The sequence below is a fragment of the Bombina bombina genome, chromosome 1 (assembly GCF_027579735.1).
Source record: "Bombina bombina isolate aBomBom1 chromosome 1, aBomBom1.pri, whole genome shotgun sequence".
Taxonomy (NCBI): Eukaryota; Metazoa; Chordata; class Amphibia; order Anura; family Bombinatoridae; genus Bombina; species Bombina bombina.
The window spans coordinates 73,669,390-73,696,862 of record NC_069499.1 but is presented as its reverse complement, the minus strand read 5'-3'; the positions used below and the strand labels follow the sequence as shown (position 1 = coordinate 73,696,862).

The following is a 27,473-nucleotide window of genomic DNA, read 5'->3' as shown; positions in this document are numbered from 1 at the left end:
AAGTGAACTACATTTCCCCCATAATGCTCATCCAGAGTGTCTAAGCATCATGGGAAATGTAGTTCCAAAACCTCTCGAGTGCCATAGTTGATCCACCTTGTTTTACAGGGACTATAATTGATCACTTCTAATAAAGATGTGCTATAACTTACTTTTTAATCTAGCCGTGCCGTTCTAATTCCTCATGCTCCTGCTGCCCACTCAATTGCCCAACCTTTCGGACCTGATTTTAAAGCATCTAAAGTTTTCCATCACTTTTATAGAATCTAAAGTACCTTACAGAAACCATTAGCGAGCCACTTGTAATCTGGTCTATAATTTTTGTTTTGAATACAGAATTACACTTATTTACAATTTAATATCAATTTTAATAATAATATGTTCTTTCTTTTTTTTTAATTAGTATTTATGATTGTCTTATCTTTTTAAGATCTGGGATGCAGTAGACTCTGGTGTGTGTTTGAGCACGTATTCCTGTCACAGTGGAGCAGTTAGAGATGCACAGTGGTCGGAATGTGGCCATAAAATTGGCAGTGGTGGTTTTGATTCCATGCTTTATATAATGGATGTTGAGACAGGTAATAATTCATTTTAATACTATGATATTTCGTATCCGGTAATATTATTGCATCTATTAATTTTATTCCAAATGTAAGCAAAAATCCTAAACATTTGCAGCAAACAATGTGTTATTTTCTGTTTAGAGTTGACTGATATGTTATTCTGTAGCAAAACTACAGAATTGTTTTATAATTACATGGTACTTACTGTCCCTTTAATTCAACTAACAATCATGACTTTGAGGTCTCAGACAGACTTTTTTTTATCCAATCATGACTATGAGGTCTCAGAGAAACCTTTTGTTCTATCCAACGATACTACTTCTCCGTAACAAAACAGACATACTAATAATTTACAATCACAAACATTTACATAAATCATGTTACAAGCATGTTTTCAAAGTTGTTGCATTTGTAATGGTTATTCTCCTAGCAAGAGGTTTGCACTTCATGTACCGGATGTTGTGTTTTGGACACTTCATGGAACAATTGTTAATGGCAGGAATGCACGCTAAAGAATCTCTGAAAAATATAGGTGAAAAAAAGCGCAATTAAATGTCAAACATGATCTCACCTTCATAGCCAGGCCCCTCGTCATCAGCATGAGCTTCTGTGAATCTAGGCTATTATTACTTCAAGGTTTAGACCGTAGTTATAGGTTTAGCAGTAACAAACAATTACTATTTATAGATTATTATTAAATCTAATAATTTAGAGGAGGAATAACCATCTGGTGGCCATATGCCACATGCGGCCCTCTGTGCTAGTTTTTTCTGCCCCCAGGATAAAGCAGAACTAAGAATGTGTGCTATAGTTTTTGTTGCCCCAATAAAAAGATGAAATAAAAATGTGTGCTTTGGGGACTTCTATCCGGTGAGCATAAAACTAAACAGAGCCATCTGGGGGAAGAAAAGCAATGAGAGAGGGTGAACTACAACCTTACTTACTGTATGGCTCTTCATAGTCATACATTTATATGTGGGCCTTAATCCTTCTAAAATATTTCTCTGTGGCCCCATGTATTTGGAAGCTTGCAATCAATGATTTAGAGCATGTATTTCTTCTATAAGATACGACGAGTCCACGGATTCATCCTTTACTTGTGGGATATTATCCTCCTGCTAACAGGAAGTTGCAAAGAGCACCACAGCAGAGCTGTCTATATAGCTCCTCCCTTGACTCCACCCCCAGTCATTCTCTTTGCCTACTCTAAGTAATAGGAAAGGTAAAGTGAAAGAGGTGATAAAATGTTAGTTTTTATTTTCTTCAAGTAAGAGTTTTTTATTTTAAATGGTACCGGTGTGTACTATTTTCTCTCAAGCAGCAGATGGATGAAGACTTCTGCCTGGAGGCTGATGATCTTAGCAGTTGTTACTAAGATCCAGAGCAGTTCCCACAGAAAGGCTGAGGAGTACTTAAGAAACTTCAGTGTGAGGAACGTTTTTCATGCTATAAGCAGTGAGGTATGTTCAGTCATTTTTTTCTGGAGAGACTGTGTTATTTCAGAATTGGCTTACAGTATCCCCATGAGGGAGAGGGTAAGCAGTAATCCTAAAGTTTAAAGAGGGGTATTACTGAGCTTGCATATATGGGCTATAAAAAAATGGTTGACACTGATGTTAGAATGTTTATGGGCAAACGTTTACATGGCTGGGAGTGCAGATGTTTTCTATGAGAGACGTTTTTATGCTTTATTGAGAAGGGTACACATGTCTTCATTTATGGGTATATGAACCCACATGGCTAGGTTTTAAACCGCTCTAGTGCGGTTAATTTAGGCTGTGAGACATCGAGTGAGATGGGCGGGGCCTATTTCTTTTATGTAATTAGCAAGAGTCCATGAGCTAGTGACGTATGGGATATACATTCCTACCAGGAGTGGCAAAGTTTCCCAAACCTCAAAATGCCTATAAATACACCCCTCACCACACCCACAAATCAGTTTTACAAACTTTGCCTCCTATGGAGGTGGTGAAGTAAGTTTGTGCTAGATTCTACGTTGATATGTGCTCCGCAGCAGGTTGGAGCCCGGTTTTCCTCTCAGCGTGCAGTGAATGTCAGAGGGATGTGAGGAGAGTATTGCCTATTTGAATTCAATGATCTCCTTCTACGGGGTCTATTTCATAGGTTCTCTGTTATCGGTCGTAGAGATTCATCTCTTACCTCCCTTTTCAGATCGACGATATACTCTTATATATACCATTACCTCTACTGATTCTCGTTTCAGTACTGGTTTGGCTTTCTACTACATGTAGATGAGTGTCCTGGGGTAAGTAAGTCTAATTTTCTGTGACACTCTAAGCTATGGTTGGGCACTTTTATATAAAGTTCTAAATATATATATTCAAACATTTATTTGCCTTGACTCAGAATGTTCAACGTTCCTTATTTCAGACAGTCAGTTTCATATTTGGGATAATGCATATGAATAAATCAATTTTTTTCTTACCTTAAAATGTGACTTTTTTCCCTGTGGGCTGTTAGGCTCGCGGGGGCTGAAAATGCTTCATTTTATTGTGTCATTCTTGGCGCGGACTTTTTTGGCGCAAAATTTTTTTTCTGTTTCCGCCGTCATACGTGCCGCCGGAAGTTGCGTCATTTTTGACTTTTTTTGCGCCAAAAGTGTTGGTTTTCCGGATGTGGCGTCATTTTTGGCGCCAAAAGCATTTAGGCGCCAAATAATGTGGGCGTCTTTTTTGGAGCTAAAAAATATGGGCGTCACTATTGTCTCCACATTATTTAAGTCTCATTATTTATTGCTTCTGGTTGCTAGAAGCTTGTTCACTGGCATTTTTTCCCATTCCTGAAACTGTCATTTAAGGAATTTGATCAATTTTGCTTTATATGTTGTTTTTTCTATTAGATATTGCAAGATGTCCCAGATTGACACTGAGTCAGAAGATACTTAAGGAAAAACGCTGCCTGGTGCTGGATCGACCAAAGTTAAGTGTATCTGCTGTAAACTTATGGTATCTGTTCCTCCAGCTGTTGTTTGTAATGAATGTCATGACAAACTTGTTAATGCAGATAATATTTCCTTTAGTAATGTTACATTACCTGTTGCTGTTCCATCAACATCTAATACTCAGAGTGTTCCTGTTAACATAAGAGATTTTGTTTCTAAATCCATTAAGAAGGCCATGTCTGTTATTCCTCCTTCTAGTAAACGTAAAAGGTCTTTTAAAACTTTTCATTTTTCAGATGAATTTTTAAATGAACATCATCATTCTGATTCTGATAATGGTTCCTCTGGTTCAGAAGATTCTGTCTCAGAGGTTGATGCTGATAAATCTTCATATTTATTCAAAATGGAATTTATTCGTTCTTTACTTAAAGAAGTCTTAATTGCATTAGAAATAGAGGATTCTGGTCCTCTTGATACTAAATCTAAACGTTTAAATACGGTTTTTAAATCTTCTGTAGTTATTCCAGAAGTTTTTCCTGTCCCTGATGCTATTTCTGAAGTAATTTCCAGGGAATGGAATAATTTGGGTAATTCATTTACTCCTTCTAAACGTTTTAAGCAATTATATCCTGTGCCATCTGACAGATTAGAGTTTTGGGACAAAATCCCTAAAGTTGATGGGGCTATCTCTACTCTTGCTAAACGTACTACTATTCCTACGGCAGATAGTACTTCCTTTAAGGATCCTTTAGATAGGAAAATTGAATCCTTTCTAAGGAAAGCTTATTAATGTTCAGGTAATCTTCTTAGACCTGCTATATCTTTAGCGGATGTTGCTGCAGCTTCAACTTTTTGGTTAGAAGCTTTAGCGCAACAAGTAACAGATCATAATTCTCATAGCATTGTTAATCTTCTTCAACATGCTAATAACTTTATTTTTGATGCCATCTTTGATATCATTAGAGTCGATGTCAGGTATATGTCTCTAGCTGTTTTAGCTAGAAGAGCTTTATGGCTTAAAACTTGGAATGCTGATATGTCTTCTAAGTCAACTTTGCTTTCCCTTTCTTTCCAGGGTAATAAATTATTTGGTTCTCAGTTGGATTCTATTATCTCAACTGTTACTGGAGGGAAAGGAACTTTTTTACCACAGGATAAAAAATCTAAAGGTAAATTTAGGTCTAATAATCGTTTTCGTTCCTTTCGTCACAATAAGGAACAAAAGCCTGATCCTTCACCCACAGGAGCGGTATCAGTTTGGAAACCATCTCCAGTCTGGAATAAATTCAAGCCTTTTAGAAAACCAAAGCCAGCTCCCAAGTCCACATGAAGGTGCGGCCCTCATTCCAGCCCAGCTGGTAGGGGGCAGATTACGTTTTTTCAAAGAAATTTGGATCAATTCAATTCACAATCTTTGGATTCAGAACATTGTTTCAGAAGGGTACAGAATTGGCTTCAAGATAAGGCCTCCTGCAAAGAGATTTTTTCTTTCCCGTGTCCCAGTAAATCCAGCGAAAGCTCAAGCATTTCTGAAATGTGTTTCAGATCTAGAGTTGGCTGGAGTAATTATGCCAGTTCCAGTTCTGGAACAGGGGCTGGGGTTTTATTCAAATCTCTTCATTGTACCAAAGAAGGAGAATTCCTTCAGACCAGTTCTGGATCTAAAAATATTGAATCGTTATGTAAGGATACCAACATTCAAAATGGTAACTATAAGGACTATCCTGCCTTTTGTTCAGCAAGGGCATTATATGTCCACAATAGATTTACAGGATGCATATCTGCATATTCCGATTCATCCAGATCACTATCAGTTTCTGAGATTCTCTTTCCTAGACAAGCATTACCAGTTTGTGGCTCTGCCGTTTGGCCTAGCAACAGCTCCAAGAATTTTTACAAAGGTTCTCGGTGCCCTTCTGTCTGTAATCAGAGAACAGGGTATTGTGGTATTTCCTTATTTGGACGATATCTTGGTACTTGCTCAGTCTTCACATTTAGCAGAATCTCATACGAATCGACTTGTGTTGTTTCTTCAAGATCATGGTTGGAGGATCAATTTACCGAAAAGTTCATTGATTCCTCAAACAAGGGTAACCTTTTTAGGTTTCCAGATAGATTCAGTGTCCATGACTCTGTCTCTGACAGACAAGAGACGTCTAAAATTGATCTCAGCTTGTCGAAACCTTCAATCACAATCATTCCCTTCGGTAGCCTTATGCATGGAAATTCTAGGTCTTATGACTGCTGCATCGGACGCGATCCCCTTTGCTCGTTTTCACATGGGACCTCTTCAGCTCTGTATGCTGAACCAGTGGTGCAGGGATTACACAAAGATATCTCAATTAATATCTTTAAAACCGATTGTACGACACTCTCTGACGTGGTGGACAGATCACCATCGTTTAGTTCAGGGGGCTTCTTTTGTTCTTCCGACCTGGACTGTAATTTCAACAGATGCAAGTCTGACAGGTTGGGGAGCTGTTTGGGGGTCTCTGACAGCACAAGGGGTTTGGGAATCTCAGGAGGTGAGAGTACCAATCAATATTTTGGAACTCCGTGCAATTTTCAGAGCTCTTCAGTCATGGCCTCTTCTAAAGAGAGAATAGTTCATTTGTTTTCAGACAGACAATGTCACAACTGTGGCATACATCAATCATCAAGGAGGGACTCACAGTCCTCTGGCTATGAAAGAAGTATCTCGAATACTGGTATGGGCGGAATCCAGCTCCTGTCTAGTTTCTGCGGTTCATATCCCAGGTATAGACAATTGGGAAGCGGATTATCTCAGTCGCCAAACGTTCCATGGGGTGAATGGTCTCTTCACCCAGAGGTATTTCTTCAGATTGTTCAAATGTGGGGACTTCCAGAAATAGATCTGATGGCTTCTCATCTAAACAAGAAACTTCCCAGGTATCTGTCCAGATCCAGGGATCCTCAGGCGGAAGCAGTGGATGCATTGTCACTTCCTTGGAAGTATCATCCTGCCTATCTCTTTCCGCCTCTAGTTCTTCTTCCAAGAGTAATCTCCAAGATTCTGAAGGAATGCTCGTTTGTTCTGCTGGTGGCTCCAGCATGGCCTCACAGGTTTTGGTATGCGGATCTTGTCCGGATGGCCTCTTGCCAACCGTGGACTCTTCCGTTAAGACCAGACCTTCTGTCGCAAGGTCCTTTTTTCCATCAGGATCTCAAATCCTTAAATTTAAAGGTATGGAGATTGAACGCTTGATTCTTAGTCAAAGAGGTTTCTCTGACTCTGTGATTAATACTATGTTACAGGCTCGTAAATCTGTATCTAGGAAGATATATTATAGAGTCTGGAAGACTTACATTTCTTGGTGTCTTTCTCATCATTTTTCCTGGCATTCTTTTAGAATTCCGAGAATTTTACAGTTTCTTCAGGATGGTTTGGATAAAGGTTTGTCTGCAAGTTCCTTGAAAGGACAAATCTCTGCTCTTTCTGTTCTTTTTCACAGAAAGATTGCTAATCTTCCTGATATTCATTGTTTTGTACAAGCTTTGGTTCATATAAAACCTGTCATTAAGTCAATTTCTCCTCCTTGGAGTTTGAATTTGGTTCTGGGGGCTCTTCAAGCTCCTCCGTTTGAATCTATGCATTCATTGGACATTAAATTACTTTCTTGGAAAGTTTTGTTTCTTTTGGCCATCTCTTCTGCTTGAAGAGTTTCTGAATTATCTGCTCTTTCTTGTGAGTCTCCTTTTCTGATTTTTCATCAGGATAAGGCGGTGTTGCGAACTTCTTTTAAATTTTTACCTAAGGTTGTGAATTCTAACAACATTAGTAGAGAAATTGTGGTTCCTTCATTATGTCCTAATCCTAAGAATTCTAAGGAGAAATCATTGCATTCTTTGGATGTAGTTAGAGCTTTGAAATATTATGTTGAAGCTACTAAGAATTTCCGAAAGACTTCTAGTCTATTTGTTATCTTTTCCGGTTCTAGGAAAGGTCAGAAGGCCTCTGCCATTTCTTTGTCATCTTGGTTAAAGTCTTTAATTCATCATGCTTATGTCGAGTCTGGTAAAACTCTGCCTCAAAGGATTACAGCTCATTCTACTAGGTCAGTTTCTACTTCCTGGGCGTTTAGGAATGAAGCTTTGGTCGATAAGATTTGCAAAGCAGCAACTTGGTCTTCTTTGCATACTTTTACTAAATTCTACCATTTTGATGTGTTTTCTTCTTCTGAAGCAGTTTTTGGTAGAAAAGTACTTCAGGCAGCTGTTTCAGTTTGATTCTTCTGCTTATAATTTCAGTTTTTTTCATTATAAGATTTAAACTTTATTTTGGGTGTGGATTATTTTCAGCGGAATTGGCTGTCTTTATTTTATCCCTCCCTCTCTAGTGACTCTTGCGTGGAAGATCCACATCTTGGGTAGTCATTATCCCATACGTCACTAGCTCATGGACTCTTGCTAATTACATGAAAGAAAACATAATTTATGCAAGAACTTACCTGATAAATTAATTTCTTTCATATTAGCAAGAGTCCATGAGGCCCACCCTTTTTGTGGTGGTTATGATTTTTTTGTATAAAGCACAATTATTCCAATTCCTTATTTTTTTATGCTTTCGCACTTTTTTCTTATCACCCCACTTCTTGGCTATGCGTTAAACTGATTTGTGGGTGTGGTGAGGGGTGTATTTATAGGCATTTTGAGGTTTGGGAAACTTTGCCCCTCCTGGTAGGAATGTATATCCCATACGTCACTAGCTCATGGACTCTTGCTAATATGAAAGAAATGAATTTATCAGGTAAGTTCTTACATAAATTATGTTTTTCGCGCCTCAGTTGCGCAGTTGTTTTTCTCAGGCAAGCAGCAAGCTCCAACTCCAGTGGGCCTTTGTGAGCAGTATTGGTCCAAATCGAAAGGTTTAACCCGGTTTTACAGACCCCTGAGGTCAGGTAGGCGCCACAGCAGGGCTGTGGCGAGGTGCAGGGGGTGCTTTTTATTGAAATAAACGTTTTTAAAATTTTCCGTTTTTTTCTGGTAAGGGTTAAGTATTCCTTTTCTTGTGGGGCAAACTTAGCTGTAAAGTTGGGATGCTTCTATCATAAAATTGGGATAATTTTATTGTTTTCAAGCAGTTTTGGAAAAATGGTATGCTTTTTTTTCTCTTAAAGGCGCAGTACCGTTTTTTCAGATTGTTATTTTTTCACTAAATAAAGTGTTTTCAAGCCTGTTTGTGGTCATTACTAGCCTGTTTAACATGTCTGACATTGAGGAAAGCCAATGGTCCATGTGTTTAGAAGCCACTGTGGAACCCCCACTTAAAATGTGTCCCTCATGTACTGAAAGGGCCTTACATTCTAAAGAACATATTTTAGCTGATAAAAGTATGTCTCAGGATGATTCTCAGTCAGAGGAGAATAAGGTTATGCCATCTACTTCTCCCCAAGTGTCACAACGTTTAACGCCCGCACAAGCGACGCCAAGTACTTGTAGTGCGTCTAATTCTTTCACCCTGCAAGATATGGCCGCAGTTATGTCTACTACCCTCACAAAGGTATTATCTAAACTGCTTGGTTTGCAGGGGAAGCGCAGTAGGTCCGGTATGAGAGTAAATGCTGAGCCCTCTGACGCTTTATTAGCCATCTCCGATGTACCCTCACAATGTTCTGAATTGGGGGTGGGGGAATTGCTGTCTGAGGGAGAGCTTTCTGATTCAGGAAAGATGTTTCCTCAAACAGACTCAGATATGACGGCTTTTAAGTTTAAGCTTGAACGCCTCCGCTTGTTGCTCAGGGAGGTTTTAGCGACTCTGGATGATTGTGACCCTATTGTAATTCCACCAGAGAAATTGTGTAAAATGGATAGATATCTAGAGGTTCCTACTTACACTAATGTTTTTCCGGTCCCTAAGAGGATTTCGGACATTGTTACTAAGGAATGGGATAGACCAGGCATTCCGTTCTCTCCCCCTCCTACTTTTAAGAAAATGTTTCCCATATCTGACACCATTCGGGATTCGTGGCAGACGGTCCCTAAGTTGGAGGGTGCTATTTCTACCCTAGCTAAGCGTAAAACTATACCTATTGAGGGCAGTTGTGCTTTCAAAAATCCTATGGATAAAAAATTAGAGGGTGTTCTAAAGAAAATATTTATTCATCAGGGTTTTCTTCTGCAGCCTATAGCGTGCATTGTTCCTGTAACTACTGCAGCTGCTTTTTGGTTCAAGGCTCTTGAGGAGGCTCTTAAGGTTGAGATCCCATTGGATGATATTTTAGATAGAATTAAGGCTCTCAAGCTAGCTAATTCTTTTATTACAGATGCCGCTTTTCAACTGGCTAAATTAGCGGCAAAGAATTCACGTTTTGCCATTTTAGCGCGTAGAGCGTTATGGCATAATTCCTGGTCTGCTGATGTGTCATCAAAATCTAAGCTATTAGCTATTCCTTTCAAGGGTAAGACCCTATTCTGGCCTGAACTGAAGGAGATAATTTCCGACATCACTGGAGGAAAAGGCCATGCCCTTCCTCAGGATAAGACAAATAGAATGAGGGCCAAACAAAATAATTTTCGTTCCTTTCGAAACTTCAAAGGTGGTCCCACTACCTCCTCCCCTGCCACAAAGCAGGAGGGGAATTTTGCTCAATCCAAGTCAGTCTGGAGACCTAACCAGACCTGGAATAAAGGTAAACAGTCCAAGAAGCCCGCTGCTGCTACCAAGACAGCATGAAGGGGCAGCCCCTGATCCGGGACCGGATCTAATGGGGGGCAGACTTTCTCTCTTCGCTCAGGCTTGGGCAAGAGACGTTCAGGATTCCTGGGCATTAGAAATTGTGACCCAAGCGTATCTTCTAGCATTCAAAGATTCTCCTCCAAGGGGGAGATTTCATCTTTCACGGTTGTCTGTAAACCAGACAAAAAGAGAGGTGTTCTTACGCTGTGTAGAAGACCTATATACTATGGGGTAATCTGCCCAGTTCCAAAAGCAGAACAGGGGCAGAGGTTTTACTCCAATCTGTTTGTGGTTCCCAAAAACGAAGGAACCTTCAGACCGATTTTAGATCTCAAGATCCTAAACAAATTTCTCAGAATCCCATCCTTCAAGATGGAGACCATTCGGACAATTTTACCAATGATCCAGGAGGGTCAATATATGACCACCGTGGATTTGAAGGATGCGTATCTTCACATTCCTATCCACAAAGATCATCACCAGTTCCTCAGGTTCGCCTTCCTGGACAAGCATTACCAGTTTGTGGCTCTTCCTTTCGGGTTGGCCACAGCTCCCAGAATTTTCACAAAGGTGCTAGGGTCCCTTCTGGCGGTTCTAAGGCCGCAGGGCATAGCAGTAGCGCCCTATCTGGATGATATCTTGATTTAGGCATCAACTTACCAACTAGCCAAATCTCACATGGACATCATGTTGGCTTTTCTCACGGGTGGAAGATGAACATAAAGAAGAGTTCACTTGTCCCTCTCACAAGAGTTCCATTCCTGGGAACTCTGATAGACTCGGTAGACATGAAAAAATTTCTGACGGAGGTCAGAAAATCAAAGATCTTAACCACCTGCCGAGCCCTTCATTCCATTCCTTGGCCGTCAGTGGCTCAGTGTATGGAGTTAATTGGATTAATGGTAGCGGCAATGGACATAGTTCCGTTTGCTCGCTTGCATCTCAGACCACTGCAAATATGCATGCTCAGACAGTGAAATGGGGACTATGCAAATTTATCTCCTCAGATAAATCTTGATCAAGAGACCAGAGACTCTCTTCTTTGGTGGTTGTCACAGGATCATCTGTCCCATGGAATGTGTTTCTGCAGGCCAGCATGGGTCATAGTGACGACGGACGCCAGCCTATTGGGCTGGGGTGCAGTCTGGAATTCCCTAAAGGCACAGGGTGTGTGGACTCAGGAGGAGGCTCTCCTTCCAATAAATATTCTAGAACTGAGAGCGATATTCAACGCGCTTCAGGCATGGCCTCAGCTGGCTTCGGCCAAATTCATAAGATTCCAGTCGGACAATATCACGACTGTAGCATATATCAATCATCAAGGGGGAACAAAGAGTTCTCTAGCGATGATAGAGGTTTCCAAAATAATTTGATAGGCAGAGACTCAGTCTTGCCATCTATCAGCAATCTATATCCCAGGAGTGAAGAACTGTGAACCGGATTTTCTAAGTCGACAGACTTTTCATCCGGGGGAGTGGGAGCTCCATCCGGAGTTGTTTGCACAATTGATTCATCAATGGGGCACACCAGAATTGGATCTGATGGCATCTCGTCAGAATGCGAAACTTCCTTGTTATGGGTCCAGATTGAGGGATCCCCAAGCAGTACTGATAGATGCTCTAGCAGTACCTTGGTCGTTCAACCTGGCTTATGTGTTTCCTCCTTTTCCTCTCCTTCCTCGTCTGATTGCCAGAATCAAACAGGAGAGGGCTTCAGTAATTTTGATAGCACCTGCGTGACCACGCAGGACTTGGTATGCAGACCTGGTGGAAATGTCATCTCTGCCACCGTGGAAACTGCCACTGAGACAGGACCTTCTCATTCAAGGTCCGTTCCAGCATCCATATAGTTTCTCTGCGGCTGACTGCCTGGAGATTGAACGCTTGATTTTATCTAAGCAGGGATTCTCTGAGTCGGTCATAGATACCTTGATTCAGGCTCGAAAGCCTGTCACTAGGAACATTTACCATAAGATATGGCGTAAATATCTTTATTGGTGCGAATCCAAAGGCTTCTCATGGAGTAAAATCAGGATTCCTAGGATTTTGTCCTTTCTCCAAGAAGGATTGGAGAAGGGGTTATCAGCTAGTTCCCTAAAGGGACAGATATCTGCTTTATCAATTTTACTGCACAAGCGTCTGGCAGATGTTCCAGACGTCCAGTCGATTTGTCAGGCTTTGGTTAGAATCAAGCCTGTGTTTAAACCTGTTGCTCCGCCATGGAGTTTGAATTTAGTTCTTAAAGTTCTTCAAGGAGTTCCGTTTGAACCTATGCATTCCATAGATATTAAGCTTCTATCTTGGAAAGTTCTGTTTTTAGTTGCTATCTCTTTGGCTCGAAGAGTTTCTGAACTATCTGCATTGCAATGCGACTCTCCTTATCTTGTTTTCCATTCCGATAAGATGGTTTTGCGTACCAAACCTGGATTCCTTCCTAAGGTTGTTACTAATAAGAATATTAATCAGGAAATTGTTGTTCCTTCTCTGTTTCCTAACCCTTCTTCTAAGAAGGAGCATCTGTTACACAACTTGGACGTTCGTGCTTTGAAGTTTTACTTGCAAGCGACCAAAGATTTCCGTCAAACATCTTCTCTGTTGTCTATTCTGGAAAACGTAGAGGTCAAAAAGCGACGGCTACCTCTCTTTCTTTTTGGCTGAAAAGCATCATCCGGTTGGCATACGAGACTGCTGGACAGCAGCCTCCTGAAAGGATTACAGCTCACTCTATTAGAGCGGTGGCTTCCACTTGGGCTTTTAAAAACGATGCTTCTGTTGAACAGATTTGTAAGGCTGCGACTTGGTCTTCCCTTCATACCTTTTCCAAATTTTACAAATTTGATACTTTTACTTCTTCGGAGGCTATTTTTGGGAGAAAAGTTCTTCAAGCAGTGGTGCCTTCTGTTGTCCCTCTCGTTCATCCGTGTCCTGTAGCTTTGGTATTGTATCCCACAAGTAAAGGATGAATCCGTGGACTCGTCGTATCTTATAGAAGAAAAGTAAATTTATGCTTATTTAATAAATTGATTTCTTCTATGATACGACGAGTCCATGGCCCGCCCTGTCTTTTTAAGACAGATTATATATATTTTTTTTAAACTTCAGTCACCTCTGCACCTTTTAGTTTCTCCTTTTTCTTCCTATACCTTCGGTCGAATGACTGGGGGTGGAGTCAAGGGAGGAGCTATATAGATAGCTCTGCTGTGGTGCTCTTTGCCAATTCCTGTTAGGAGGAGGATAATATCCCACAAGTAAAGGATGAATCCGTGGACTCGTCGTATCATAGAAGAAATCAATTTATCAGGTAAGCATAAATTTACTTTTTTTGCATTGACATGTCCCTTTAATAGGGGGCAGAGCTAGCATCTGAGAAAGCAGGATGTGTTGCTCTGAACTTATTCTAACATCAGCTAATACAGTGCTATTCTAACCTAAAATTTGCTTGACCCAAAGCAAAAGTAGCAGGACGTGCAGGAGATTATTGCAGCCTATGAGGCCTATTTATCAAAGCGTCAGTTATGTTGTATTCGCCGGGGGCATCAATACGCTCACCAGATATTGCTGCCGCGCATCTGAATACGATCTCCTTATATATATATATATATATAAAAAAAAAGTAAAATACATGCGCGTCAAGTACGGTGCGAAGATCATCTGACTGGTGTTAACTAACATTCATTGATGTTGCGGTTATTCAGGTTTTTCCCAACTTTATTTATACCATTTCATTACTGTCCACGAAGAAGCACATTTAGCTAAAGCTAATCTTTTAGTTTTCATCTGTTAATGTACAAGAAATAGATTGATTAATACTTTAACAAACAATATCTCATAGAAAGTTTTTTTTATACTTATTTGTTATATGATACTTTCACAGAAATTAATGTGTATTTGTATTTCTAGGAGTTATATTTTTTATTTATTTTTTAAATTATTATTAATGCTATAATTTGTATATATATGCTTGCACATACTTGTGTGTATATATATATATATATATATATATATATATATATAAATATATATATGTGTGTGTGTGTGTGTGTGTGTGTTATGTCAGAAATCTTTTGCAAACATATTAATATGTCCCTAAGTTCCTTTTTTGTTCTAAACAATGTTGTCTGTCATATCTCTGTGTTTATTTTTACCACTATATGTATAAATTGTAAATAGCATGCCAGTAAAGAGGTGAATTTAATTTCTGCTGTATCTGAATCATGACAGTTTAATGTTAGGTGGGCTATCCCTTTGAACTATTAGCTTAAGATTCTATTGAATCAAACATCAATTCAAATTTTAAAATCCTAGTCTAAAATATTACACTGTGTGTTCTAATGTCAGCATCATTGTTTATCTTTAATACTAATTTCGCATATACATACTTTCAAAGTATAATGCACAATATAACAAATGGCACTTACAAGTTCTGATGAGTGATCAATGACACAAGTATCGAGCAATTTGATTTGTTAGTGATAGTTTATAATGTGTATTTGAGTCAGATTGGCTGATGTCATAAATCATGTGATTATGCATATTCCAATCAAAAGTGGTTGAAAAATTCACTAGTGTGTGAGTTATTAAGGAGTTTGCGTCATAATTGGTGCAAAAAGTGTTGCGTCAAATACGGCGCAAAGTGGAGAGTGGGACTTGTATTACATGGCTTAAACATGGTGCAAATAGATTTTTCCAAAAAATAAAAAGGAAGTTAGCTATATTATGTTGTGTATTTATTTCATTTTTATCTCTATATCTATTAGTGCAACACGTTTGGGGCAAAACTTTGCACCAAATATGTAGAAATAATATTGTCCCCTTGCTTTGTAATGAGAGACAAAGTTGTAGCATAATCCATAAGTAGTAATGTATTTTTCATTTTTATCCCAATACCTACTACTGCACTAAATGTGGAGCAATTATATTGTTTGATTTAGAAAGGGTATACAATTTTAATAAAGTTTGTAATTTACTTGTATTATGTTATATACTTCATTCTCTTGCTGCATAGAACATAAGCTTTCTGTGTTTTCCGACTCCCATTGAGTTCTATGGCATCTGCGACCTCAAGGGTGGCAGATTGAAAACTAGGTACGCTGAGTCGAAAAAGACACAAGCGTAACTGTAGAATTTTTGATAACTTTGTGAGAGCTTCAAATAGTGAATGAACACGATTCCGCTCGAATATTGATCTGTGTCGGATTGAGATCGCGGGATCGTATTTTACGCCACGAATTTTAACATTTGCCGATCTTGATGCTTTGATAACTATGCTGGATCAATCTTGCGACAATTACGACGTGAAATTCCAGCGTATTTTCAGTTGATGCTTTGATAAATAGACCCCTATCTGTATGCCTTCATTTTGGAACTGCTTTGGGCCTGTGCTCCCCACCTGTGATCACTGCCTATGAGAACCTCAACTGATTGTTGAAAAGTTGCTTTTCTTTTGTGAGACGGGACTACGTTGGTGCTTGAAATTGCTGTAGCATTAAGCGATAATCAGACGGCTCGTGGGGGAATATACATATTTTCTTTTAAAGGGACAGTCAAGTCCAAAAAAAACTTTCATGATTCAAATAGGGCTTTAACAACTTTCCAATTTACTTTTATCACCAATTTCCATCTTAATATGAGGAGAGTCCACAACTTCATTCATTACTTGTGGTAATACAGTACCTGGTCACCAGGAGGAGGCAAAGACACCCCAGCCAAAGGCTTAAATACCTCCCTCACTCCCCTCATCCCCCAGTTATTCTTTGCCTTTCGTCACAGGTGGATGGCAGAGAAATGTCGGAAGGTTCTGAGTAGTCTCTTATGGAGGGTAGTACTCTTCGGAATGGGACTGGAGTTTTAAGTTGTCTTGTCAGCCTCTCAGCAAGAGCATTGACGAATGTTAGGGTCTGGAGATGCAGGGAGAGTCTTTCAGCGAACCCATCCAGACTCATATTAACAGCTCCTTAAGCAATCAGTGTTGATGAGTTTCACTGCCTGCTTTCTATCACTCAAGTCCATCTTAGGAGCAATGCTACAACACTGTCAAACTTGAGAGGCCATGTTCCTGTTCCACGGCGTAGATTCTGGTAAGATCGTTTCATTTTTTTATACCTGTAATGATAACGCAAGAAGACAGGAGCACAGTGTGACTCCTTTTATCTGTATAGAATCAAGGGTTAATATCTCCGCAAGGTGATTATTGAACAGGGGGGCATTTATACATGTTTACTTTATTGTATTTTTGCTGCGACATGTGTGAGATGTGGCTCTGGCAATGTGGGAACAGTCAGGTTCTTCCTTCATTTTGATTACTGCGCAGCCTTTTTAGTTTGGCGCGCTTTTTCTCGGCTGCAGGGGCGGTCCTGCATGGCTCTCCATGTGACCGGGTGTGGCCTTATTCTCTTCCTTTTCCTGACCGTCGGTTGCAGGAGACAAAAGTGGTTTCTCTGTGGGCCTGTGTCATAGGAGGTGGTGAGTGCCCCAGTCATTGGGGTAAAAAGGTGCCATTTATTTTTTCTATAGTCCATTTTAAAGGTGCAAGCTATGGAGGACTCTGATGCGTTAGAGGGTACTCCCTCTTTGCCTAAATCTAATGCCTGTGTTTATTGTGAGGAGGCTACGGTATATCCGCCTGCTCAACTATGTTCCACATGCCTTGATAAAATAGTGATATTTAAAAAGAACAAGATGTTTAGTACCACTGAGCCGTCCACCTCTAAGGGGTCTCCATCCTGCAAGGTGCGTTCCCTACAATCATCTCTGTTTACACATGCAGCTCCCCAGTGCGCTACTAATCCTCCTGAGGGAGGGGCTCTGTGGCCGCCATATTTTGTTGATCAGTTGCAAACGGCGGCCTTCAGTGCTTTACCTCACACTGCTAAGCGCAAGCGAAAGGTTAAATATTGCTATCCTTCCCAGGGGTCATCTACTCCGTTGGATGTATCTGAGACTAGATTATCCGCTGATGCAGAGGACTCCGATACTTTGAAGGACTCTTTCTCTGGGTCGGAATCTGCGGCCTCTAAACCTCTGACTGTGGAGGAACCAGACTTTAGGTTTAGGATGGAGCACTTACGCTTTTTATTAAAGGAGGTGTTAGCTACTCTAGAGGTTCCAGAAACAAAGTTCCCGGAGGAACCTTCAATTCCAAAGCTTGATAAGGTCTATGAGGACAGGGTGGTGCCCCAGACTTTCCTGGTTCCCATAAAGATGGCGAATATTATAAAGAATGAATGGGGGAGACTTGGTTCATCTTTCTCCCCTTCTTCTTCATTTAAGAAATTGTTGCTGGTTCCTGATTCTCAGCTAGAATTGTGTCTAAGGTGGATGGAGCTATCTCCATGCTCGCTAAGCGCACCACTATCCCACTCAAGGATAGTTTGTTGTTTAAGGAACCCATGGATAAGAAATTAGAGACCCTGTTAAGAAAGATGTTTCAGCACACGGGGTTCATATTTCAGCCGGCAGTAACGGTCGCTGCAGTGGCGGGAGCCGCTACCTATTGGTGTGACTCTCTTTCTGAGATGATCGAGGTGGAGACTCCTCTCGATTAGATACAGGAAAGAATTAAGACCCTGAGGGTAGCTAATTCGTTTATATGTGTTGCAAATATGCAGATTATTCGCTTGAATGCCAAGACATCAGGATTTTCTGTTCAGGCCTGGAGGGTCTGCTGACATGACATCCAAATCTAGATTACTTTCCCTTCCATTTAAGGGAAAGGTTCTTTTTGGTCCAGGCCTGGACTCTATTATATCCACAGTCACGGGGATCAAGGGTGCCTTTCTACTGCAGGGGATAAGAAGAATAAACCTAAGGGTCCTAATTTTCGTCCCTTTCGTTCGAACATGTCCCAACGACAGCAGCCTGGCACAAAGCCCGAGCATTCCAAGGGTTCTTGGAAACCAGCACAGTATTGGAATAAAGCCAAACAGAGCAAGAAGCCCCCCGAGACAAAATCGTCATGAAGGGGTGGATCTTTGGATCTCGTAGGGGGCATACTATCTCTTTTCACGGAGGCTTGGATGAGAGACGTGCAGGATCCTTGGGTTCTGGAAGTTATTGCCCAGGGTTACAGGATAGGTTTCAAAACTCACCCTCCCAGGGGCAGATTCCTCTTGTCAAATCTGTCTTCAAGACCAGAGAAACGGGATGCCTTCCTAGAGTGCGTGAGAGATCTCTCCTCTCTAGGAGTAATTGTACCAGTACCTCTAGCAGAAAGAGGTCTAGGGTACTATTCAAACCTTTTTGTGGTCCCAAAGAAGGAGGGCATGTTTCACCCGATTCTAGACCTAAAGTGCTTAAACAAGTTTCTGCCGGTCCCATCATTCAAGATGGAGACGAAAAGGTCTATTCTGCCGTTTAAGAGGGTCAGTTCATGGCTACGATAGACTTGAAGGACGCTTACCTTTATGTGCCAGTACACAAGGATCACTTCAGGTTCCTAAGATTTGCTTTTCTGGACCAGCACTTCCAGTTTGTAGCTCTCCCCTTCGGTCTGGCTACTGCTCCAAGAGTCTTTACGAAGTTTCTGGGAGCTTTGCTCGCGGTAGTTCGAGATTTTGCAGTAGCACCTTATCTGGACGACATCCTGGTCCAGGCTCCATCCTGCCGGCTGGCAAAGGACCATTCGAAAACTCTTCTACTTCTTCGATCTCATGGATGGAAGATAAACTCAGGATAGATTCCTCTGGTTCCCAGTACCAGAGTGGAGTTCCTGGGCACGATGATAGACCATGAAGATATTCCTGACAGACCAGAGACATTGCAAAATTGCCTCCAGCTGTCTTGCCCTTCAGACCTCCTCAAGGCCATCTGTGGCCCGGTGTATGGAGGTGATTGGGCTCATGGTATCCAGTATAGACATCATTCCATTCACCAGGTTCCATCTACAACCTCTTCAGTTGTGCATGCTGAGGCAATGGAACGGCGATCACTTGGATCTGTCCCAACAGATCTCTCTGGACATCAGGTCGAGGGAATCTCTCTCTTGGTGGCTCCGTCCAGATCAGCTGTCCCAGGGGACATCCTTCCTGGGACCATCCTGGGAGATTGTGACTACGGACGCGAGCCTCTCATGATGGGGAGCTGTTTGCTGGTCACCCGATGCATATATCATATGGTGTGGAGGACCTACTTACTTTGGTGTGAGTCTCGTGGAAGGCACAAGGCAGGTGGTATCGGGAGGAGTCGCTTCTTCCGATCAATATCCTGGATCTTTGAGCAATCTTCAACGCTCTGAGGGCTTGGCCCCTCTTGGGTTCATCCAAGTTCATCAGATTCCAATTGGACAACATTACCTCGGTGGCTTACATCGTCCATCAGGTGGGAACGAGAAGCTCCCTAGCCATGAGGAAAGTATCTCGGATTCTGGAGTGTGCAGAGACCCACAACTGCTCTGTCAGCGATCCACATCCCCTGTGGGGACAACTGGGAAGTGGATTTTCTCAGCAGACAATTGTTTCATCCGGGGGAATGGTCTCTTCACCCGAGGTGTTTGCGGAGATTTGCAACAGATGGGGGACTCATAGATAGATAGATCTCATGGCGTCCAGACTCAACCTCAAGCTACCCAGATACGGGTCACGGTCCAGGGATCCCCAGGCAGAACTGATAGATGCCTTAGCAGTGTCTTGGGGATTCAACCTAGTCTACATATTTCCTCCGTTACCACTTCTACCTCGAGTAGTGGCCCGCATCAAGCAGGAGCAAGCATCAACTATTCTGATTGCTCCGTCGTGGCCGTGGAGGATGTGGTTTGTGGATCTGGTGGGGATGTAATCGTCTCCTGCATGGAGGTTTCCCTATTGCAGGGATCTGCTGGTACAAGGCCCCTTTGTGCATCAAAATCTAGATTCTCTGAGGCTGACTGTGTGGAGATTGAACGCTTACTCTTAGCCAGGAGAGGATTTTCTGAGAGTGTGATTGATACTCTCATTCAAGCCAGGAAGCTGGTCACCCGACGCATATATCATAAGGTGTGAAGGACCTACTTACTTTGATGTGAGTCTCGTGGAAGGCACAAGGCAGGTGGTATCGGGAGGAGTCGCTTCTTCCGATCAATATCCTGGATCTTTGAGCAATCTTCAACGCTCTGAGGGCTTGGCCCCTCTTGGGTTCATCCAAGTTCATCAGATTCCAGTTGGACAACATTACCTCGGTGGCTTACATCGTCCATCAGGTGGGAACGAGAAGCTCCCTAGCCATGAGGAAAGTATCTCGGATTCTGGAGTGTGCAGAGACCCACAACTGCTCTGTCAGCGATCCACATCCCCTGTGGGGACAACTGGGAAGTGGATTTTCTCAGCAGACAATTGTTTCATCCGGGGGAATGGTCTCTTCACCCCGAGGTGTTTGCAGAGATTTGCAACAGATGGGGGACTCATAGATAGATAGATCTCATGGCGTCCAGACTCAACCTCAAGCTACCCAGATACGGGTCACGGTCCAGGGATCCCCAGGCAGAACTGATAGATGCCTTAGCAGTGTCTTGGGGATTCAACCTAGTCTACATATTTCCTCCGTTACCACTTCTACCTCGAGTAGTGGCCCGCATCAAGCAGGAGCAAGCATCAACTATTCTGATTTCTCCGTCGTGGCCGTGGAGGATGTGGTTTGTGGATCTGGTGGGGATGTCATCGTCTCCTCCATGGAGGTTTCCCTATTGCAGGGATCTGCTGGTACAAGGCCCCTTTGTGCATCAAAATCTAGATTCTCTGAGGCTGACTGTGTGGAGATTGAACGCTTACTCTTAGCCAGGAGAGGATTTTCTGAGAGTGTGATTGATACTCTCATTCAAGCCAGGAAGCTGGTCACCCGACGCATATATCATAAGGTGTGAAGGACCTACTTACTTTGATGTGAGTCTTGTGGATATTCCTGGCATAGGTTCAGGGTATTCAGGATACTTTCCTTCCTCCCGGACGGCTTGGAGAAGGGACTTGCCACCAGTTCCTTAAGGGGACATATTTTGGCGCTACCTTTGTTGTTACACAAAAAGCTAGCTGAGCTTCCTGATATACAATCTTTTGTTCAGGCTCTATCCAGGATCCAGCCTATATTTAGACATTCTGCTCCTCCTTGGAGTTTAAATTTGGTTATTAGGGTTTTGCAGAGGGCTCCGTTTGAGTCTATGGGGCCTATTTATTAAAGGTTTTGCGGACCTGATCCGACAGTGCGGATCAGGTCCGCAAGACCTTGCTGAATGCGGAGAGCAATACTCTCTCCGCATTTAACATTGCACCAGCAGCTCACAAGAGCTGCTGGTGCAATGCCGCCCCCTGCTGACTCGCGGCCAATTGGTTGCCAGCAGGGAGGTGTCAATCAACCCGATCGTACTCGATCGGGTTGATTTCCGGCGATTCCTGTCCACCTCATCAGAGCAGGCGGACAGGGTTATGGAGCAGCGGTCTTTAGACTGCTGCTTCATAACTGGTGTTTCTGGCAAGTCTGAAGACTCGCCAGAAACACGCCATTTGGAGCTTGATAAATGGGCCCCTATGCATTCTCTTAATATTAAGATACTGTCTTGGAAAGTTCTTTTTCTACTGGCTATTGCTTCGGCACGCAGAGTCTCTGAGTTGGTGGCCTCGCAATGTGAGCCTCCTTACCTGGTTATTTATACCGATAAGGCTGTCCTTCACATTGGGTTGGAATTTCTCCCTAAGGTTGTGTCTTATTGCAACATTAATCAGGAGATTGTAGTTCCATCCTTGTGTCCTAACTCTTCTTCAAAGGAACGGTTACTTCATAACTTGGATGTGGTTCGAGCTTTGAAATTTTATCTTCAGGCTATGAAGGAATTCAAACAGACATCAGCATTGTTTGTTGTCTATTCAGGGAAACGCAAAGGGCAGAAGGCTTCTTCCACTTTCCTATTTTTTTGGCTGAGGAGCATGATTCGCTTGGCTTATGAGACAGCTGGACATAAGCCTCCTCAGAGGATTACAGCTCACTCAACTAGAGCTGTGTCTTCTTCTTGGGCCTTCAAGAATGAGGCCTCTATGGAGTAGATTTGTAAGGCCTCCTTACACACTTTTTCAAAGTTTTACAAATTTGAAGTTTTTGCTTCGGCTGAAGCAACTTTTGGGAGAAAGGTTTTGCAGGCTGTAGTGCCCTCAGACTAGGGTCTGCCTCCTTTTTTACCCTCCCGTTTTCATTCAGTGTCCTCTAGAGCTTGGGTATTTGTTTCCCACAAGTAATGAATAAAGCCGCGGAGTCTCCTTGTATTAAGATGGAAAACATAAATTATGCTTACCTGATAATTTAATTTCCATCTGCACAAGGAGAGTCCACGGCTCCTGCTCAGTCGGACCTAAATGTATTTTGTTTTTCTTCTGGCACCATTTATACCCTGATATTTTTCCTACTATTCGTTGTTCCCTCGGCAGAATGACTGGAGGTATTTAAGCCTTTGACTGGGGTGTCTTTTCCTCCTCCTGGGGGCCAGGTTCTGTATTCCCACAAGTAATGAATAAAGTCGTGGACTCTCCTCGTACAGATGGAAATGAAATTATCAGGTAAACATAATTTATGTTTTTGCTTTGTTCTCTTGGAATTATAGTTGAAAGCTAAACCTAAGAGGTTCATATGCTAATTTCTTAGACCTTGAAGGCCTCCTCTAATCTAAATGCATTTTGACAGTTTTTTACCACTAGAGGGCGTTAGTTCATGTGTTTCATATAGATAACATTGAGCTCACGCACGTGAATTTACCAAAGAGTGAGCACTGATTGGCTAAAATGCAAGTCTATCAAAAGAACTAAAATAAGGGGGCAGTCTGCAGAGGCTTAGATACAAGGTAATTACAAAGGTAAAACATATTTCTCCAACATAGGTGTGTCCGGTCCACGGCGTCATCCTTACTTGTGGGATATTCTCTTCCCCAACAGGAAATGGCAAAGAGCCCAGCAAAGCTGGTCACATGATCCCTCCTAGGCTCCGCCTACCCCAGTCATTCTCTTTGCCGTTGTACAGGCAACATCTCCACGGAGATGGCTTAGAGTTTTTTAGTGTTTAACTGTAGTTTTTATTATTCAATCAAGAGTTTGTTATTTTAAAATAGTGCTGGTATGTACTATTTACTCTGAAACAGAAAAGAGATGAAGATTTCTGTTTGTAAGAGGAAAATGATTTTAGCAACCGTTACTAAAATCGATGGCTGTTCCACACAGGACTGTTGAGAGGAATTAACTTCAGTTGGGGGAACAGTGAGCAGACTTTTGCTGCTTGAGGTATGACACATTCTAACAAGACGATGTAATGCTGGAAGCTGTCATTTTCCCTATGGGATCCGGTAAGCCATTTTTATTACAGACAGTAAATAAGGGCTTCACAAGGGCTTTTTAAGACTGTAGACATTTTCTGGGCTAAATCGATTCATATATTCACATATTTAGCCTTGAGGAATCATTTTAATCTGGGTATTTTGTAAAATAATATCGGCAGGCACTGTTTTGGACACCTTAATCTCTAGGGGCTTTCCCTAATCATAGGCAGAGCCTCATTTTCGCGCCGGTATTGCGCACTTGTTTTTGAGAAGCATGACATGCAGTCGCATGTGTGAGGAGCTCTGATACATAGAAAAGACTTTCTGAAGGCGTCATTTGGTATCGTATTCCCCTTTGGGCTTGGTTGGGTCTCAGCAAAGCAGATACCAGGGACTGTAAAGGGGTTAAAGATAAAAACGGCTCCGGTTCCGTTATTTTAAGGGTTAAAGCTTCCAAATTTGGCGTGCAATACTTTTAAGGCTTTAAGACACTGTGGTGAAATTTTGGTGAATTTTGAACAATTCCTTCATACTTTTTCGCAATTGCAGTAATAAAGTGTGTTCAGTTTAAAATTTAAAGTGACAGTAACGGTTTTATTTTAAAACGTTTTTTGTACTTTGTTATCAAGTTTATGCCTGTTTAACATGTCTGAACTACCATATAGACTGTGTTCTGAATGTGGGGAAGTCAAGGTTCCTTCTCATTTAAATAGATGTGATTTATGTGACACAAAATTTAGAGAAAATGATGCCCAAGATGATTCCTCAAGTGAGGGGAGTAAGCATGGTACTGCATCATCTCCTCCTTCGTCTACACCAGTCTTGCCCACTCAGGAGGCCCCTAGTACATCTAGCGCGCCAATACTCCTTACTATGCAACAATTAACGGCTGTAATGGATAATTCTATCAAAAACATTTTAGCCAAAATGCCCACTTATCAGCGTAAGCGCGACTGCTCTGTTTTAGAAAATACTGAAGAGCATTAGGACGCTGATGATATTGGTTCTGAAGTGCCCCTACACCAGTCTGAGGGGGCCAGGGAGGTTTTGTCTGAGGGAGAAATTTCAGATTCAGGGAATATTTCTCAACAAGCTGAACCTGATGTGATTACATTTAAATTTAAGTTGGAACATCTCCGCGCTCTGCTTAAGGAGGTGTTATCCACTCTGGATGATTGTGAGAATTTGATCATCCCAGAGAAACTATGTAAAATGGACAAGTTCCTAGAGGTCCCGGGGCCCCCAGAAGCTTTTCCTATACCCAAGCGGGTGGCGGACATTGTAAATAAAGAATGGGAAAGGCCCGGTATACCTTTCGTCCCTCCCCCCATATTTAAAAAATTGTTTCCTATGGTCGACCCCAGAAAGGACTTATGGCAGACAGTCCCCAAGGTCGAGGGGGCGGTTTCTACTTTAAACAAACGCACCACTATACCCATAGAAGATAGTTGTGCTTTCAAAGATCCTATGGATAAAAAATTAGAAGGTTTGCTTAAAAAGATGTTTGTTCAGCAAGGTTACCTTCTACAACCAATTTCATGCATTGTCCCTGTCACTACAGCCGCGTGTTTCTGGTTCGATGAGCTAGAGAAGGCGATCACTAGTGATTCTCCTCCTTATGAGGAGATTATGGACAGAATCCGTGCTCTCAAATTGGCTAATTCTTTCACCCTAGACGCCACTTTGCAATTGGCTAGGTTAGCAGCGAAGAATTCTGGGTTTGCTATTGTGGCGCGCAGAGCGCTTTGGTTGAAATCTTGGTCAGCGGATGCGTCTTCCAAGAACAAATTGCTTAACATTCCTTTCAAGGGGAAAACGCTGTTTGGCCCTGACTTGAAAGAGATTATCTCGGATATCACTGGGGGTAAGGGCCACGCCCTTCCTCAGGATAGGTCTTTCAAGGCAAAAAATAAACCTAATTTTCGTCCCTTTCGTAGAAACGGACCAGCCCCAAGTGCTACGTCCTCTAAGCAAGAGGGTAATACTTCTCAAGCCAAGCCAGCCTGGAGACCAATGCAAGGCTGGAACAAGGGAAAGCAGGCCAAGAAGCCTGCCACTGCTACCAAGACAGCATGAAATGTTGGCCCCCGATCCGGGACCGGATCTGGTGGGGGGCAGACTCTCTCTCTTCGCTCAGGCTTGGGCAAGAGATGTTCTGGATCCTTGGGCACTAGAAATAGTCTCCCAAGGTTATCTTCTGGAATTCAAGGGGCTTCCCCCAAGGGGGAGGTTCCACAGGTCTCAATTGTCTTCAGACCACATAAAGAGACAGGCATTCTTACATTGTGTAGAAGACCTGTTAAAAATGGGAGTGATTCATCCTGTTCCATCAGGAGAACAAGGGATGGGGTTCTACTCCAATCTGTTCGTAGTTCCCAAAAAAGAGGGAACGTTCAGACCAATCTTAGATCTCAAGATCCTAAACAAGTTTCTCAAGGTTCCATCGTTCAAAATGGAAACCTTTCGAACAATTCTTCCTTCCATCCAGGAAGGTCAATTCATGACCACGGTGGATTTAAAGGATGCGTATCTACATATTCCTATCCACAAGGAACATCATCGGTTCCTAAGGTTCGCATTCCTGGACAAGCATTACCAGTTCGTGGCACTTCCTTTCGGATTAGCCACTGCTCCAAGGATTTTCACAAAGGTACTAGGGTCCCTTCTAGCGGTGCTAAGACCAAGGGGCATTGCAGTAGTACCTTACTTGGACGACATTCTGATTCAAGCGTCGTCCCTTCCTCAAGCAAAGGCTCACACGGACATAGTCCTAGCCTTTCTCAGATCTCACGGATGGAAAGTGAACGTAGAAAAGAGTTCTCTATCTCCGTCAACAAGGGTTCCCTTCTTGGGAACAATAATAGACTCCTTAGAAATGAGGATTTTTCTGACAGAGGCCAGAAAAACAAAACTTCTGAACTCTTGTCAAATACTTCATTCCGTTCCTCTTCCTTCCATAGCGCAGTGCATGGAAGTAATAGGTTTGATGGTAGCGGCAATGGACATAGTTCCTTTTGCGCGCATTCATCTAAGACCATTACAACTGTGCATGCTCAGTCAGTGGAATGGGGACTATACAGACTTGTCTCCGACGATACAAGTAAATCAGAGGACCAGAGATTCACTCCGTTGGTGGCTGTCCCTGGACAACCTGTCACAAGGGATGAACTTCCGCAGACCAGAGTGGGTCATTGTCACGACCGACGCCAGTCTGATGGGCTGGGGCGCGGTCTGGGGACCCCTGAAAGCTCAGGGTCTTTGGTCTCGGGAAGAATCTCTTCTACCGATAAATATTCTGGAACTGAGGGCGATACTCAATGCTCTCAAGGCTTGGCCTCAGCTAGCAAAGGCCAAGTTCATACGGTTTCAATCAGACAACATGACGACTGTTGCGTACATCAACCATCAGGGGGGAACAAGGAGTTCCCTGGCGATGGAAGAAGTGACCAAAATCATTCAATGGGCGGAGACTCACTCCTGCCACCTGTCTGCAATCCACATCCCAGGAGTGGAAAATTGGGAAGCGGATTTTCTGAGTCGTCAGACATTACATCCGGGGGAGTGGGGACTCCATCCGGAAATCTTTGCCCAAATTACTCAACTGTGGGGCATTCCAGACATGGATCTGATGGCCTCTCGTCAGAACTTCAAGGTTCCTTGCTACGGGTCCAGATCCAGGGATCCCAAGGCGGCTCTAGTAGATGCACTAGTAGCACCTTGGACCTTCAAACTAGCTTATGTATTCCCACCGTTTCCTCTCATCCCCAGGCTGGTAGCCAGGATCAATCAGGAGAGGGCATCGGTGATCTTGATAGCTCCTGCGTGGCCACGCAGGACTTGGTATGCAGATCTGGTGAATATGTCATCGGCTCCACCATGGAAGCTACCTTTGAGACGAGACCTTCTTGTTCAAGGTCCGTTCGAACATCCGAATCTGGTCTCACTCCAACTGACTGCTTGGAGATTGAACGCTTGATCTTATCAAAACGAGGGTTCTCAGATTCTGTTATTGATACTCTTGTTCTGGCCAGAAAGCCTGTAACTAGAAAAATTT

At 42.5% G+C, this 27,473-nt stretch overlaps 1 protein-coding gene across 1 annotated transcript in view; it reads left to right on the top strand.

Annotated features, from left to right (window-relative positions):
- WDR25 (WD repeat domain 25) overlaps positions 1-27,473 on the top strand; it is a 689,023-nt gene that overhangs the window by 384,745 nt on the left and 276,805 nt on the right. Inside the window, exon 3 of the mRNA XM_053697449.1 lies at positions 431-578. Within this exon, the coding sequence (XP_053553424.1) occupies positions 431-578 (148 nt within the window). The remainder of the gene's footprint in view (positions 1-430; positions 579-27,473) is intronic.